Source organism: Periophthalmus magnuspinnatus, chromosome 15 (assembly GCF_009829125.3).
Source record: "Periophthalmus magnuspinnatus isolate fPerMag1 chromosome 15, fPerMag1.2.pri, whole genome shotgun sequence".
Lineage (NCBI taxonomy): Eukaryota > Metazoa > Chordata > Actinopteri > Gobiiformes > Gobiidae > Periophthalmus > Periophthalmus magnuspinnatus.
In genome coordinates, this window is record NC_047140.1 from 4,855,609 (window position 1) to 4,870,105 (window position 14,497).

General features: G+C 42.6%; 1 protein-coding gene across 18 annotated transcripts in view; it reads right to left on the reverse strand.

Annotated features, from left to right (window-relative positions):
* Window positions 1–14,497, reverse strand: part of kcnma1a (potassium large conductance calcium-activated channel, subfamily M, alpha member 1a) — a 293,601-nt gene that overhangs the window by 159,405 nt on the left and 119,699 nt on the right. For all 18 annotated transcript variants that reach the window (XR_008648957.1, XM_033979262.2, XM_055227007.1 and 15 more), the window contains exon 3: window positions 10,497–10,558. Coding sequence is in view for 17 of the 18 variants with exons in the window: in XM_033979262.2 (XP_033835153.1) it covers window positions 10,497–10,558 (62 nt within the window). In the remaining variant the exon portion in view is untranslated. The remainder of the gene's footprint in view (window positions 1–10,496; window positions 10,559–14,497) is intronic.

Below are 14,497 nucleotides of genomic sequence, written 5' to 3' on the forward strand. Positions count from 1 at the left end.
CCGTTCCTACCAGCCGGAGACAGCTCCAGAGATTTATCGGCTTTGCCAATTTTTATAGACGTTTCATCCGGGATTTTAGTAGGGTTATCTCGCCCTTAACTAAACTCACCTCTCCTGCTTTGCCGTTTGCCTGGTCTCCTGAGGCGCAGACAGCCTTCGAGAAGCTTAAGAGACTATTTACCTCCGCTCCCATCCTGCACCAGCCCGACCCTTCACGGCAATTCATCGTGGAGGTCGACGCCTCCGACTCGGGAGTGGGGGCCGTGCTTTCGCAGAGGTTCGACCCCCACAACCGCCTCTGTCCCTGCGCCTTCTTTTCCCGGCGATTGTCCTCGGCCGAGGTCAATTATGACGTGGGGGATCGGGAGCTCCTTGCCGTAAAGCTGGCCTTGGAGGAGTGGCGCCACTGGCTCGAAGGGGCGGAGCAACCATTCATCGTCTGGACCGACCATAAAAACTTGGAGTACATCCAGTCCGCCAGGCGCCTCAATCCCCGTCAAGCTCGTTGGTCCCTCTTCTTCAGCCGCTTCAACTTTCTCCTCACCTACCGCCCCGGATCTCGGAACGTCAAACCCGATGCCCTCTCCCGCCAGTTCGCCCTGGAGGATAGCCCGGTCACCGCAGAAACAATTATTCCCTCCTCGTGTGTGGTGGCCGCGGTCCATTGGGATATCGAGGACACCGTCCGAGAGGCCCAGACCAACGACCCCGACCCAGGTAACGGCCCCCAGGTAAACTGTTTGTTCCCGATTCTGTCCGGTCTCAGGTGCTCCAGTGGGTCCATGCCTCCCGTTTCGCCTGCCATCCTGGTGCCGGTCGCTCTCTCTCCCTCCTCAGGAGACGCTTCTGGTGGCCCACGATGGACACAGACACCCGGGCTTATGTCGCCGCCTGCCAGGTATGTGCTCGGGCCAAGGCCTCCCACTCACCCCCTTCTGGTCTCTTGCATCCTCTCCCAGTTCCTCGTCGCCCTTGGTCCCACATCGCCTTGGACTTCGTGACGGGCCTTCCCCCTTCCCAGGGGAACACGGTGGTTCTCACCATTGTGGACCGCTTCTCCAAGGCCGCCCATTTCGTTGCCCTGCCTAAGCTCCCCACAGCCAAAGAAACTGCCGACCAGCTGACCAGTCATGTCTTCCGACTCCACGGCATCCCGGTGGACATCGTGTCCGACAGAGGGACCCAATTCACCTCTCAGGTATGGCGGTCTTTCTGCGACGGTTTGGGGGCCACGGTTAGCCTCACGTCCGGGTTCCATCCACAATCTAATGGGCAGACGGAGCGGGCCAACCAAGACCTGGAGTCGGCCCTACGGTGCACAGCCTCCGCCAACCCCGCGACCTGGAGTACTCACCTGCCCTGGATAGAGTATGCTCACAACTCCCTCGTGAGTTCCGCCACTGGTATGTCCCCCTTCGAGGCATCGCTGGGATATCAACCCCCTCTCTTTCCCACGGAGGAGAGGGACCTCGCCGTCCCGTCTGTTCAGCGCCATCTCCAGCGCTGTCGCCGGATCTGGAAGAAGGCCAGGGCGGCCCTTCTTCGGGCTGGAGCGCGCACTAAGGCGACGGCCGATCGCCACCGTGTCCCGGCGCCCGTATACCAACCTGGCCAGATGGTTTGGCTCTCCGCCAAGACGGTCCCGCTGAAGACGGACTCCCGTAAGCTGTCCCCCCGATTCCTGGGACCGTTTAAGATCATGAGGATCATAAATCCATCGGCGGTGCGCCTCCAGTTACCCCCGTCTCTCCGGATTCATCCGACCTTTCACGTCTCCCAGGTTAAACCAGTCCGGACCAGCGACCTGTGCCCTCCGGCCGATCCCCCACCGCCCGCCCGAGTCATTGACGGCCACCCGGCGTTCACCGTCCGCCGCCTGATTGACGTTCGTCGCCGTGGTAGGGGCCTCCAGTACCTCGTCGATTGGGAGGGTTACGGTCCGGAGGAGCGATCCTGGGTGCCCAGGGCACGCATTCTGGACCCCGACATGGTGAGAGACTTCCACCGCGCTCATCCTGACAAGCCTGGGGGTCCACCAGGAGGTGGACCTTAGGGGGGGGGTACTGTCATGATGTCAGTTTCCCTGTCCTCCCGTGCTCTCTCCCCCTCCCCTACCTGTGTGTCTGGAGCTGGGTGGAGTGCCTGACTCCTCCCGTGCACACCTGGGGTGCATCAGCCTAATCACCACCACCTGCTGCTGAGTACAAGAAGGCTTGGCAGTCTACACTCGGTGCCAGACCGTCCGCGTGTAAAACGTGAATGTTTCTTGCTAAGCTTTGTTATATGGTACTTTCCGGCAAATGCTCATTTGGATTTATGCACCCTCCAGATTCCTGCCTCTACTCGCCCAGCTCCTGCCGCCACGTTCCAGTCCCGGTATCGCTTCCAGCTCGTCTTGTCTCCTGCTCGTCTCGTCTCCTGCTCGTCTCGTCTCCTGCTCGTCTCGTCTCCTGCTCGTCTCGTCTCCTGTCCGGTCCTGGTCTCTGGTTTGTCACCCGCTCCCCGCTCTGGTCTTCGTCTGATCCGCCTGCCCTGGTACCGCACCTGCTTCTATCCCCGTCCTGGTCCTGTCCTGCCCGCCTCTACCTGCACCGCACCCGCCTGACCCGTCTCCCGCTCCCCGGTTCCTGTACCTGCTCTTGTGACCTGTTTAAAGACTGCATCTTCACCGCTGTAAATAAACACTGTTAAAACTGCTCTGGTCTGCATCCTTTGGTCCTATCCGCACCGTTACGACAAAAATACAAGTTTGTGTGGACTATTTACGCAGCAGGTCAGCCAAAACTAAATATTGACATGAGCTGGAAATTTAAGGCTGATAGTTGATACACAAAAAAGTGAATCGACCATAGTGCCTAGTATATTGGCCAACTTATATATCGGTCTATCTCTAACACTAGGCAAGGAAGTGTCTTGCCAAGGACTCAACAACAGTATGCACAGGTCTGAGCCATGTTCCAATTTCCAACCATCATGTTGGACAAGCTCTTCAGCCACTGAGTCACTGCAGAAACATCTGATGTGAAATGAAGCAAATTAATGGAAAAATAAATTGCAGCTTTAAAAATGACTTGAATTTCATCTGTTTACACATCTTCCAAATCCAAATCTCATTTCCACCTCTTTTAGTATTTGAAATAGAGTTCTGAAATTGCACATTGCCTCCATGTTTGGGATGTCCTTTGGTCATATAGGGTGGCCCAGATTACTATGGGGAAGCAGGTCGGGTCCGAGAGGATGTGCACATTTTTGTGACATGCTGGCCCTAATCAGAACGATGAGACTGAGAGAAAGAGAGAGAAGGAGAGAGAAAGAGAGAGAAAGAGAGAGAGACGCGCTTTGGGTTTAATGGGACCTACAGAGGGACAGACCGGGGCCATGCCTGAGGAGCAGTAGCAGCACTCAGAACACTCACACGAACGGTCAGGAAGCACCAAGGAGACCAGTGAGTTCAGTGCCTCTGCCTCAGGTCTGAGGCTGTAGCTGGAGTGACTCACAGACTGCTGTTTAATCACTATATGCACAATAGTGGGCAGGGAACTGTGTGAGTTTAATTGAATAAAATTTTATGTTTTGGTGTCTAGACGGGCTGTGCATATACATTTTTAATTAACTTTCAAATAAAACTTTCACATAAAATAATACACTACAGGATTAAAGACCCAGTACTTGATTTTCTCCTGTGTATTTCAGCAAAATCTCACTGTACAGATAAAATGCCTGGCCAAAAATCTCTCTATCTCTCTAAAGTCTCCTATTGGATAATTACTGTATGGAAAGTAATAACTAAAGAAATACTCACAAATTATATGAACTGCTTCCAAAACATCTATTTTTACACACATGGTAAAAAGACAACTATCACAATGACTGTATCGACTTCGTTCAAGATATCATAAATGGAACAATTATGTTTGGGCTTCTATGTTTATCGTGTGTACTTTGTATCTCTGTAGCAGTGGGACAGTTTGGATTATTTATTTTGCAGTATGTACATAAGATTTAAGCTGTAGAAGGTTGAATTATGAACAAAAATTATACAAACTAATTACTTAAGCTTTGCATTCTGCTATTCATGTACACAGCTCAACAATATTTAAACAACTTTACACATTTAGAATACTTTTTTGTGAATAATTCTGCTTTATGGTCTATATGAACAGAACACACTATTTTATATGTGTTTTATATATAACCATTTGGATATAATTGCATATATGTTTACGCTGTATAATACTGTACACAATGCTCTAATAATATAGGCAGGGATAATAAATAGTGTGATTTATTCTCGCATATTGTCTAATGGCGTACTCATGCCTGGATAAGCTGTGTCTTCACTTGAGTTTATTTAGTTAAGCCTGTATTTGCATAATCCATCGTGAGGTGAGGCACACGCTGTCTGCAGGATCAGTAAAGCTGCACCATCACCATCAACACTTTTCTGTACCTGAGGTTTTGTTTCTGCAGTTTACACCAGATGTTTGAAACGGGTGAGTCTACCGCACTTTGTGATTTACTCAGCATGTTCTGGTACTTTAAAATACTTAAAATAAACTGCTTGATTGTGCAATAAAATAGATTCTTCTGATCATAAGAAAAATGCATCATTAGAATGTCTGTGAGAAACTACAAGCAAATGGTCCTGGATCTAATCTAGAAGTAGTAGTTCTAGTAGCAGTGATAGTAGGAGTAGAAGTTGTAGTAGTAGTAGTAGTAGTAGTAGTAGTAGTAGTACTAGTAGTAGTGGTAATAGGACTTATTGTTCTAGCAGTAGTAGCAATTCTTGTTGTTCTAGCAGTAGTTATAGTAGTAGTAGTTGTTGTTCTAGCAGTAGTGATAGTAGTAGTAGTAGTTGTTTTAACAGTAGTGATAGTAGTAGTAGTAGTTGTTGTTGTTGTTGTTGTTGTTGTTGTTGTTCTAGCAGTAGTGATAGTAGTAGTAGTAGTAGTTGTTGTTGTTCTAGGAGTAGTTCTAGCAGCTGTTGTAGTAATAGTAGTTGTACCAGTAGAAGTGGCAGTAGTCAAAGTAGTATTGGTAGTAGTTGTATGGTTGCAGGAAATGGTACTATAATTAGTCTTAGTAGTAGTCTGCAGTATAGAGGTATCGCAGCAGTAGTACTAGTAGTAGCTGCAAAAGCACTTATAGCAGTACAATTATAGTATCAGAAATTGTATTTGTAATTGCAAGTAATAGTTGCATTGGTAGTAGCAGAAGTAGTAAAAGTACTAGTAGTAATACTAATAGTGTTAGTGTAGTAGTTGCAAGTAATGATACTGTAATTATTCAGTCATAGTTGTAGTCGGTATTACAGAACACAGCAGTAAACAACAGCAGCAAAAGTAGTTTTACCAGGACCAATTGTAGTACCAGTATTTTTAGGGTATGTTCAGTCCTGTCCTGATTGAGTCCTGATTTAGTGATTATAATTTTAAGTACAGTAGTAGACGTTTGACACATGTGTACTGATTTAGAAAAACATACTTTTAACTTACTTTCCCCCAGGTCACAGTGACAAAGTAATTGGAACTTTACTTCTAGTTATCATTTTGAAGTATAGCTGTGAGAAAATATTTGAGTAATTCGTCCACCTCTGTCAGGAACTATAATAATCCTGGTGTCTAATAAATAGTGTTTATGATGAGCTCTCCTAAACCTCCATTTTGTCCTGATTTAGACTGTCTCTCCCTCTTTCCCTCTCTCCTTCTCTCTCTCCTTCGGGACATCATTTCACAGTGCACAGACAGCGTATCCGGGTGAAAAAGTGCGCCGCGATGGCCATTATTCAAAGATGGCTCACACTATCAGCAGCAGTGCATTGTGGGTAGGCTCCTTTCAACATGCCGTATCTGCAGGGTATTCTGTAAAGGCTGTAGTTTTCATTCATGTGAGCCGCTCGTCCACAGGGAAAAAGTGCGGCTATGAAAAAATATATGGTGCAAAGGAACGCAGATATAATATGCATTTTCATGTATTTCTCACAGGCTAATTGTGCTATAGCCTTTATGCACAAAGCAAGTAAGTAGTAGTGCTAGAAGTAGTAGTACAAGAAGTAATTGTGGTGGTGTCTATAGTAGTTATTACAGTAAAAACAGCAGCAGTGTATAAAGCTGTACTGGTAATAGTAATAGAAGAGGCTGTGGTAGTAGTAGTAGTTGTTGTTGTAAATGTACCAAGTGCAGTAACAGAGCTAATGATCGTGGTAGATGTAGAAGCAGTGGTAGAAGTTGTAGTAAAATAAGTAGTAGTGAACGTAGTAGTTACAGAGGTAGCAATTGCAGTAATAGAGGTAGTTGAGTAGTAGTAGTTGTTGTAGTAGCAATAGTTGTAGTAGTATTAGTAGTTTTTGTAGTAGTAATAGTAGTAGTAGTAGCTATAGGAGTAGTAGTAGTTGTTGTAGTAGTAGTAGTGGTTGTAGTAGTAATAGTAGTTGTAGTAGTAGTAGTGGTTGTAGTAGTAATAGTAGTTGTATGTAATAGTAGTTGTAGTAGTAGTTGTAGGAGTAGTAATTGTTGTTGTAGTAGTAGATGTAGTAGTAGTAGTAATAGCAGTGGCAGTAGCAGAAGTAGTACTAATAGTATGAGGAGTAAGAGGAGGAGTATGAGTGGTAGTTGTAAAGGTAGTACTTGTAGCAGTAGTAGTAGTACTAAAAAGTAGCTTACTTTTAGTGTTGCTTGGAGGAAAAGGAGGAGGAGTAAGAGTTGTACAGTAGATGTAGAGGCAGCACTTGTAGTAATAGAAGTAGTAGTAAAAAGTATCTTACGTTCAGTTTTGTTTCTTTTCAGACACTGATAGGGTAAATTGCCTTGCTCAAGGACACAACAGCAGTATGTATTGCCAGTATAGCAGGCATTGAACCGCTGTTGTTGTCGCAGTATAGCAAAAATGAAGACTCTATTTGAAGTACAAGTAGCAGTAGTACTGCATATTTATCAGTCAGTTGAACACAGTTGAGCTCTCAGCAGTGTCCTCTAGCTCAGTGGTCCCCACTGGGGAGGGGGGTGGGGTTTACTCATTTTGCTAATTTGTAAGTTGTCCGTGCTCAAGTGACGGAAATGTAACCGAGAGAATCCAGTCATTTTTCAAAATAAAAGATTTTTCAAAATAAATGATTGTTCAGACTCAGATAATAAATACAACGGTAATAATTAATAATTTCTTGGACGGCCGGTGGCCCGGTACCAATTGATCCACGGACCGGTACCGGTCCACGGCCCGGTGGTTGGGGACCACTGCGAGTCTAGCTGACTCATTTACAGGGTACAGTCTCTCCATGTTCACTGCAGCAGGACTAAGTATGATGTAAACTACTTCAATCAAATGTCCACATGCAGTATAAATATGCAGTATAAATATACTCCTGACACGAGCTCATTCATCCAAATGAAAAGGATTAATACAGCACAAACTAAGCACCTCCATCATTTTAAGAGTGTAAATCCAACTTCTGCTATGACACAATTCATCAACAAAAGTTACTTGTATAATATTAAAGGGGAAAACTGTAACTTTTCCAAGGGTCTGTCACTTGCTTGTTTCCATGGAGATGTTTGCCTCGCCTATATTGTTTCTCAGTACAGCATTATTTAAAGGTGAGATCTGTGGAGGCCACCCTGCTCATTAGAAGACTGGATGTATGCTAATGCAACATAGGTACGTTTAAGGCTGAATTGTGGCCAGAAAAGTTGCATAGTGCACCTTTAAACAAACAGGGGCATGCACGTAAAACTCAGAACCTGCTCAGAACTGATTGATGAGTGGCTGCAGGTGCTGAGGTTTCAGTGTTCAGAGAGAGTCCTGTTGGGTCTTAACCAACTGTATTTCATCACTGGAACTGGCAACACAAATGAGAGACTCGTGTGAGGCTCATTCTGCTTTATAATGAACCAAAACACCAAATTATAACACAAACAACTTGGCCATCATGTCCAATGTTTTTGTAACTAAGAATAAATCAGCATTAGAATTGTTAGCAGTAAAAATAATATTTGATTTCAACATATCTACCTGGTTTCTGGGGACACAGATAGGCCATATTTTACAATCAAAAACTGACATATAGTATAAATAGACTAAAATAAAAATGTATTGCAGTGAAATACATTGAAAAACATGCTTCTCTGAGTGGGCTCACATCACCACAAACCTGACTCTTATTGGCCTCCTCAGAGCTGGGTTGTTTCTTCAGCTCGTGTAAGTTAATACACTGTGCTGTTTGGACACATGGAGGCCTATGTTAAACCATGAGTGCTGTTTGTGCCGTGCGTTCGTGCAGAGTGTAGTGGTGACGTGTGGGCACCTGCACTGCTGATAAATAAATCAGTGCAGCGTATAACCCGCCTCATTGACTCATGCATTTAAAGCCGAGGAACTGAACGCTGGCACCGAACCGACGAACAAACTCCTGCTTGTTTCCGTGAAAATGTTGTTCCTTTGTCTATAATCTTCCGTGGTATGGCTATAACTTTCTATCATGGAATTATGCAGGTGGTGCCCTCTACAGAAAGTTACATACTGCTACTTTAATAAATATGTCAAACAGAAATCCAAACTATTGATTCATAATAACTATACACTTTTCTTCACAAAAATGCTGAATGAAATGCAACAATACTATCATACACTTTTATCATATATTCATGTTTAAACTTAAAGATATGAATATTGTTGAGTAAATAAACGTACACTGAAAAATCCCACTGTATATGGTGTTTACATTATGATCAGTGTCTTATAGCGATTATAGTGACAGTGTGGTGGACCTGAGGCAAAGGCTGCAGTGGTTGCTGGACAGATTCCAGGGCTGCAATCTGTCTCTGGGCAGGTGCCAGCTCACATCTCCACACACCCACCTCACTATGGGCTCCCTCTGTTACCATGGCAACTCACAGACCACCCATTGACAAATCTTCAGATATGGAAGTACTATGTTTGTGCGTTGCGTGTAGCTGAGGGTTGTGTGTGTGTGTGTGGGGGGGGGGGGGACGAGCACATTAGCATTTTGACATGTGTAGGATTATAATGTACAGAGGCACGTGTGGGTAAGAGTGACAGCAACAAGCTATTTTTATCCACAGAAGGCAGAGGTAGAAGGGCAGATGATACACGTTACTCATGCAGTTACTTCAGAATAATATACAGGGAGTAGTACAAATATCTGGGTCTAGTTCTGATTGGTTAAACTCCAAATAGATACCACCCCATTGAAAGAAACAGAAACAACACACACCACACCAGTCTTTACCAATTTTTGTTGTACTACACTAAAACTATAAACAACTACTGGTACTACCAATTCAATACAAGTACTAATACTACTGTTCATAAGTGTACTATACAGCTGTAGCTATTAAACACTGCATACTACATAATTCTACTACTAAGGATACCACTAACATAACACTTCAGTTACCATAATCAACACTAGTACTAACACTACTACTAACAGGAATACTTGTGGTGTAGTACTCCAAACTATTACAACTACAGCAACTCCAAATCTTACTTCTACTTCTGCACATGTGACATCTATAACTGACAGTTCAAATTTTAATTATATTTCCACAACTTAACAACAACTACTACAACTACTACTACTATCGTAACTACTACCACTACCTTTACTACAACTACTATAACTACTAGCACTATTGCAACTACTACCGCTACTTCTATTACTACTACTATCACAACTACTACCACTACTACAACTACTATAACTACCACTACTATCACAACTACTACAACTACTACTACTATTGCAACTACTACCACTACTCTACTACAACTAATACTATTGCAACTACTACCACTAATCTACTACAACTACTACTACTATTGCAACTACTACCACTACTCTACTACAACTAATACTATCGCAACTACTACAACTACTACTACTATTGCAACTACTACCACTACTCTACTACAACTAATACTATCGCAACTACAACAACAACTACTACTATTGCAACTACTACCACTACTCTACTACAACTAATACTATCGCAACTACTACAACTACTACTACTATTGCAACTACTACCACTACTCTACTACAACTAATACTATCGCAACTACAACAACAACTACTACTATTGCAACTACTACCACTACTCTACTACAACTAATACTATCGCAACTACAACAACAACTACTACTATTGCAACTACTACCACTACTCTACTACAACTACTACTACTATTGCAACTACTACCACTACTTCTACTACAACTACTAGTACTATCGCAACTACTACCACTACTTCTACTACTACTACTACTACTACTACTACTAAAAGATGGACATACACATAAAACACAATTATTAGCATGTTCATGTGTTATGGTAAATTTTTAAATATACTTCATCATTTACCAAAATGACTTCTATCACTTGAAGGTATATGCCACATAATTAGTTTATTAAATGATAGTCTGAGGTACTTCCCCCTCATGTTATTTATAAGACGCGTAATGCAGCACAATATTACTTACTCTGAAGAGTCTATAAAGTATATCCCGAGGGCCCCGATGCTTAGCGCAAACACCAGCACCACCTGAAAGAGAAGAAAAAACACAAAACTGAAAAGAGATCCTAGATACTTTCAAGGATGCAGCGTACAGTGGAAACCAGATGATTTATTTAACTAATTCTGGCTGCAGTATCACTGATTTTACTACCTCAGACAAGTTTCACTGCAGTTTAAGATAAATGACTTAATATTCGATGCAGTTTTTTTCCATATAGTTGAGCAAAGTACAGATATATTGTGAGAAACAGCAGAGCTACTACAGGGAGGGGTGTAGTAGTGACAAGGTGTGGAGTGTGCAGAGAGGAAGTACTCACTACAGGCCGCAGTTATCAAGTGTTGACGGGTGCTAGTCGACTACATACAAGCCTGCTTCAAAGTGTGCATTGTACAGAGTGACCTACACGGCTCCCTCTGCTGCAGATAATGTTTCAGTAACTATAGACAAGAGAAGTGCCAAGGTGAAGTGAGGTGAGCAGTGGTGTAGACAGAATGCAACAGATAGGCATGTTTATACTACTACTTACATTACTACTACTACATACTACGACTATTACGAGTTAATGCTTCTACTACTCACTACTTAAATTACTACTGCTACATACCACGACAATTACAAGTGAATACACTACTGCAACTACAGCAACTACTGCTACTGCAACCACAACAACTACTACTACTACTGCAACTACTACTACTACTACAACTACTACCACTACTACAACTACCACTACTGCAACTACAACTACTACTACAACTACTACTGCAACTACTACTACTACTACTGCTACTACTACTATTACTACTGCAACTACTACTCTTGCTGCTACTACTACTACTGCAACTACAACAACTACTACTGCTACTACTGCATCTACTGCTACTACTGCAACTACTGCTACTACTACTGCAACAACAACAACTACTGCAACTACTGCTACTACTACTGCAACAACAACAACTACTACTGCAACGACTACTAGTACTACTACTGCAACTACTACTACTACTGCAACTACAACTACTACTACTGCAACTTCTACTACTGCAACTACAACAACAACTACTACTACTACTGCAACTACTACAACTGCAACTACAACTACTACTACTACAACTACTACTGCAACTACTACTACTGCAACTACTACTACTACTGCAACTGCTACTACTACTACAACTACTACTGCAACTACTACTACTGCAACTACTACTACTACTGCAACTGCTACTACTACTACAACTACTACTGCAACTACTACTATTGCCACTACAACAACTACTACTACTGCAACTACAACAACTACTACTACTACAACTACTACTGCAACTACTACTACTGCAACTGCAACTACTACTACAACTACTACTGCAACTACTACTACTGCAACTACTAGTACTACTACCTACTACTGCCACTACTGTACTACGTCCATGCTGCTTGTGAAATAACAACACCTATTTATAGGTTTCAGCTTCATGTTTATAGCCACCATTTTGAGTTATTTTACCCGATTCAAAAAATATAATATATTTGGAATCGTTAATCACTATGGCAACAATGCAAATTTTTCATCATTCTGAAACCGACTGTTGATGAATAAGGAAGTAGTAAAACAGTAGTACAATCGTATTGAACAAAGACATAGTAGTCTTAAATGAGGGTTTGAACCAACTGAACCTCAAGTGGTCGACGAACAGCTTTGTAATTTGTCACGATTATGATTTCAAATCTTAACAGTCAAGCCTCTAATCCCACATTTCATCTTATCTTAGAATCACTAAACGTTCCACTCGCAACATCTGGCCTCATCACTCACAAACGCAGTCAACCATTCCTCCATTATCGTCATGCAAGTACTCCCATCATTACCGCCGGTATAATCTCCATGACAGCTGAGAAACGTATCCGCTCACAATGGTTACCCCTTTGCAATGCACTCTCTCATTCACAAAGCGCACAATGCCTCCGCCCCGTCCACCCTGATGCTCCCGTTTATTATTGATGCCACTAGCTTGATTACTTTCATGCGACGTCCCGAAGCATTGATCCGAAGCATTGTGTCTGAGGTAATAAGTAAACTCCCCTCTCGCCTTCTATCTTTAATGGCAGACAGTTGAAAGGGAAGGTGATGGCGTGCCAATGAGAGTCGATAGCGGTAGTATACGATAATGATGTGGAAAACAAAGAACTAAAGCTAAAAGATAATGTATCCTGGAGCGGTAGATAGAAAGTCTTTCGGGGTATAATTCACCCGCATCGGATAACAACGTCGAATTGAAGCGCTGGAGTGGAGATATGTAAAGCGTAGGAGTTCTATTGTGTAACTTTTGCATGCTTGTCGCCACAGGGATGTTATGGTTTTTGTCGAGAATGTTCCACAGTATGGTATTAAACTTATATATTTCCATGGAGACAGGGAGGTAGATCGTGGGGAGGTGACCCCAGAAGGCATGTTTGTCGGGTTTTTTTGAGAAATAAGAACACCCATAATTGAATAAATGCAACATAGATGAGTTTAATGTCATATTGTGTAACATTCCAGGCAAAGTAATAACATCTCCATGGAGACATCAACCTAGAACATGCACAATTCTCCAACTAGGCACTCCAGGCTGGACCAAGATAATAGAGCAAGATTTACAGTAGGTGAAGGTTGGGTTTCATGTGGCTAAAATTAATATGGTTAAAATGGTAATTTTATTGTAATATGGCAAGTTCTTGGGTTCTTGTACATTTATTGTGTAATCCTTCAGTCGTCCAGTAGCAAAAGACGAAATTGTAGTTAGCCCTTCCCTTCAGATAGATATAAAGCAACAATCTGACCAGAAATGAAGAAGCGGCTTGGATGAGCAGCGGAACATCTTTACTCCTACAACGATTTGTCCAGTTGACAGATTTAATATCGTCTTTTGCTATTTGTGCATTTACCTTTTTGCTGTTTCATGGCAAAGTGTAGTGTAATAAATAGGTAAAACTGTCTCTTTCCCCCCCACCTGGCAGTATGACACCATCACGTTGAACCTGAAAACCATCAGCTCCTGAGTTCGAAATCGACTTGATTTAAAAGATGGGTCAAATGCAGAGGACACATTTTCAGGGATAATAAAGTTTATGATAAGGTTGAAAAAAGCCTGTCAAGACAACTACCTACTGTCATTTTGCCACTATCATCCCAAATCCATTCACAATGCTGGTATAAACAAATCAACACAATGGCAATAAATACTGTATTAAAAGACGATCATATTTTGTGTTACTGGTAATGGTGTTTTAATGGTAGTTTCTGTTCATTTGTGTTACCTACAGACTCATTTTTAGCGTTATGCTCTTGACCCGTGAAAGGTCTGAAGCAATAACAGTTAAGCAGAGGACTTTGGGTCAAAGCAAGTGCAAAAATATTGATTGTTTTGTGCGAATTTTAATGTTCAACTCATTCAACTTTCACTGTCTGAAAATAAAATTATGTGGAGATAGCAGGATTATTAGTCCATGATTACAAAACAACATTGTCCGGATTTAGTTCTCATTCAGGCCTAGTTTTGGTCTGGTTTTGGTTACACTTTTATGGGGTATTAATTGCTAACAGATCAGACATTTACTATCACATATCACTATGTTACCTTTTAAACAATGTATTAGCATGTTTAATAGGTTTCATTTTCGCTTTTGACAACTCTGAGTCTTTGCTATCCGCTAATGATCATGCACATAGCATCAGGTTTGTGAAGTTGTAGTGTACTGTTTTGTATCATGGATGGTATATTTATGGGAAAATGCCTTCAGGGAACATGGATAGGATGACATATAAAACCTTTTCAGACATGTTTTTGCTCAGGGACAATGTTATAGCGCAGATCTTGTATTATTTTCTTTGCTGCTACGTGCTATCACTAAAATATCAAGCCCAAATGTTAAAAGGAGCGTGAAACCGCACAGACAGACTTACAGTAGATGAAGCCGCC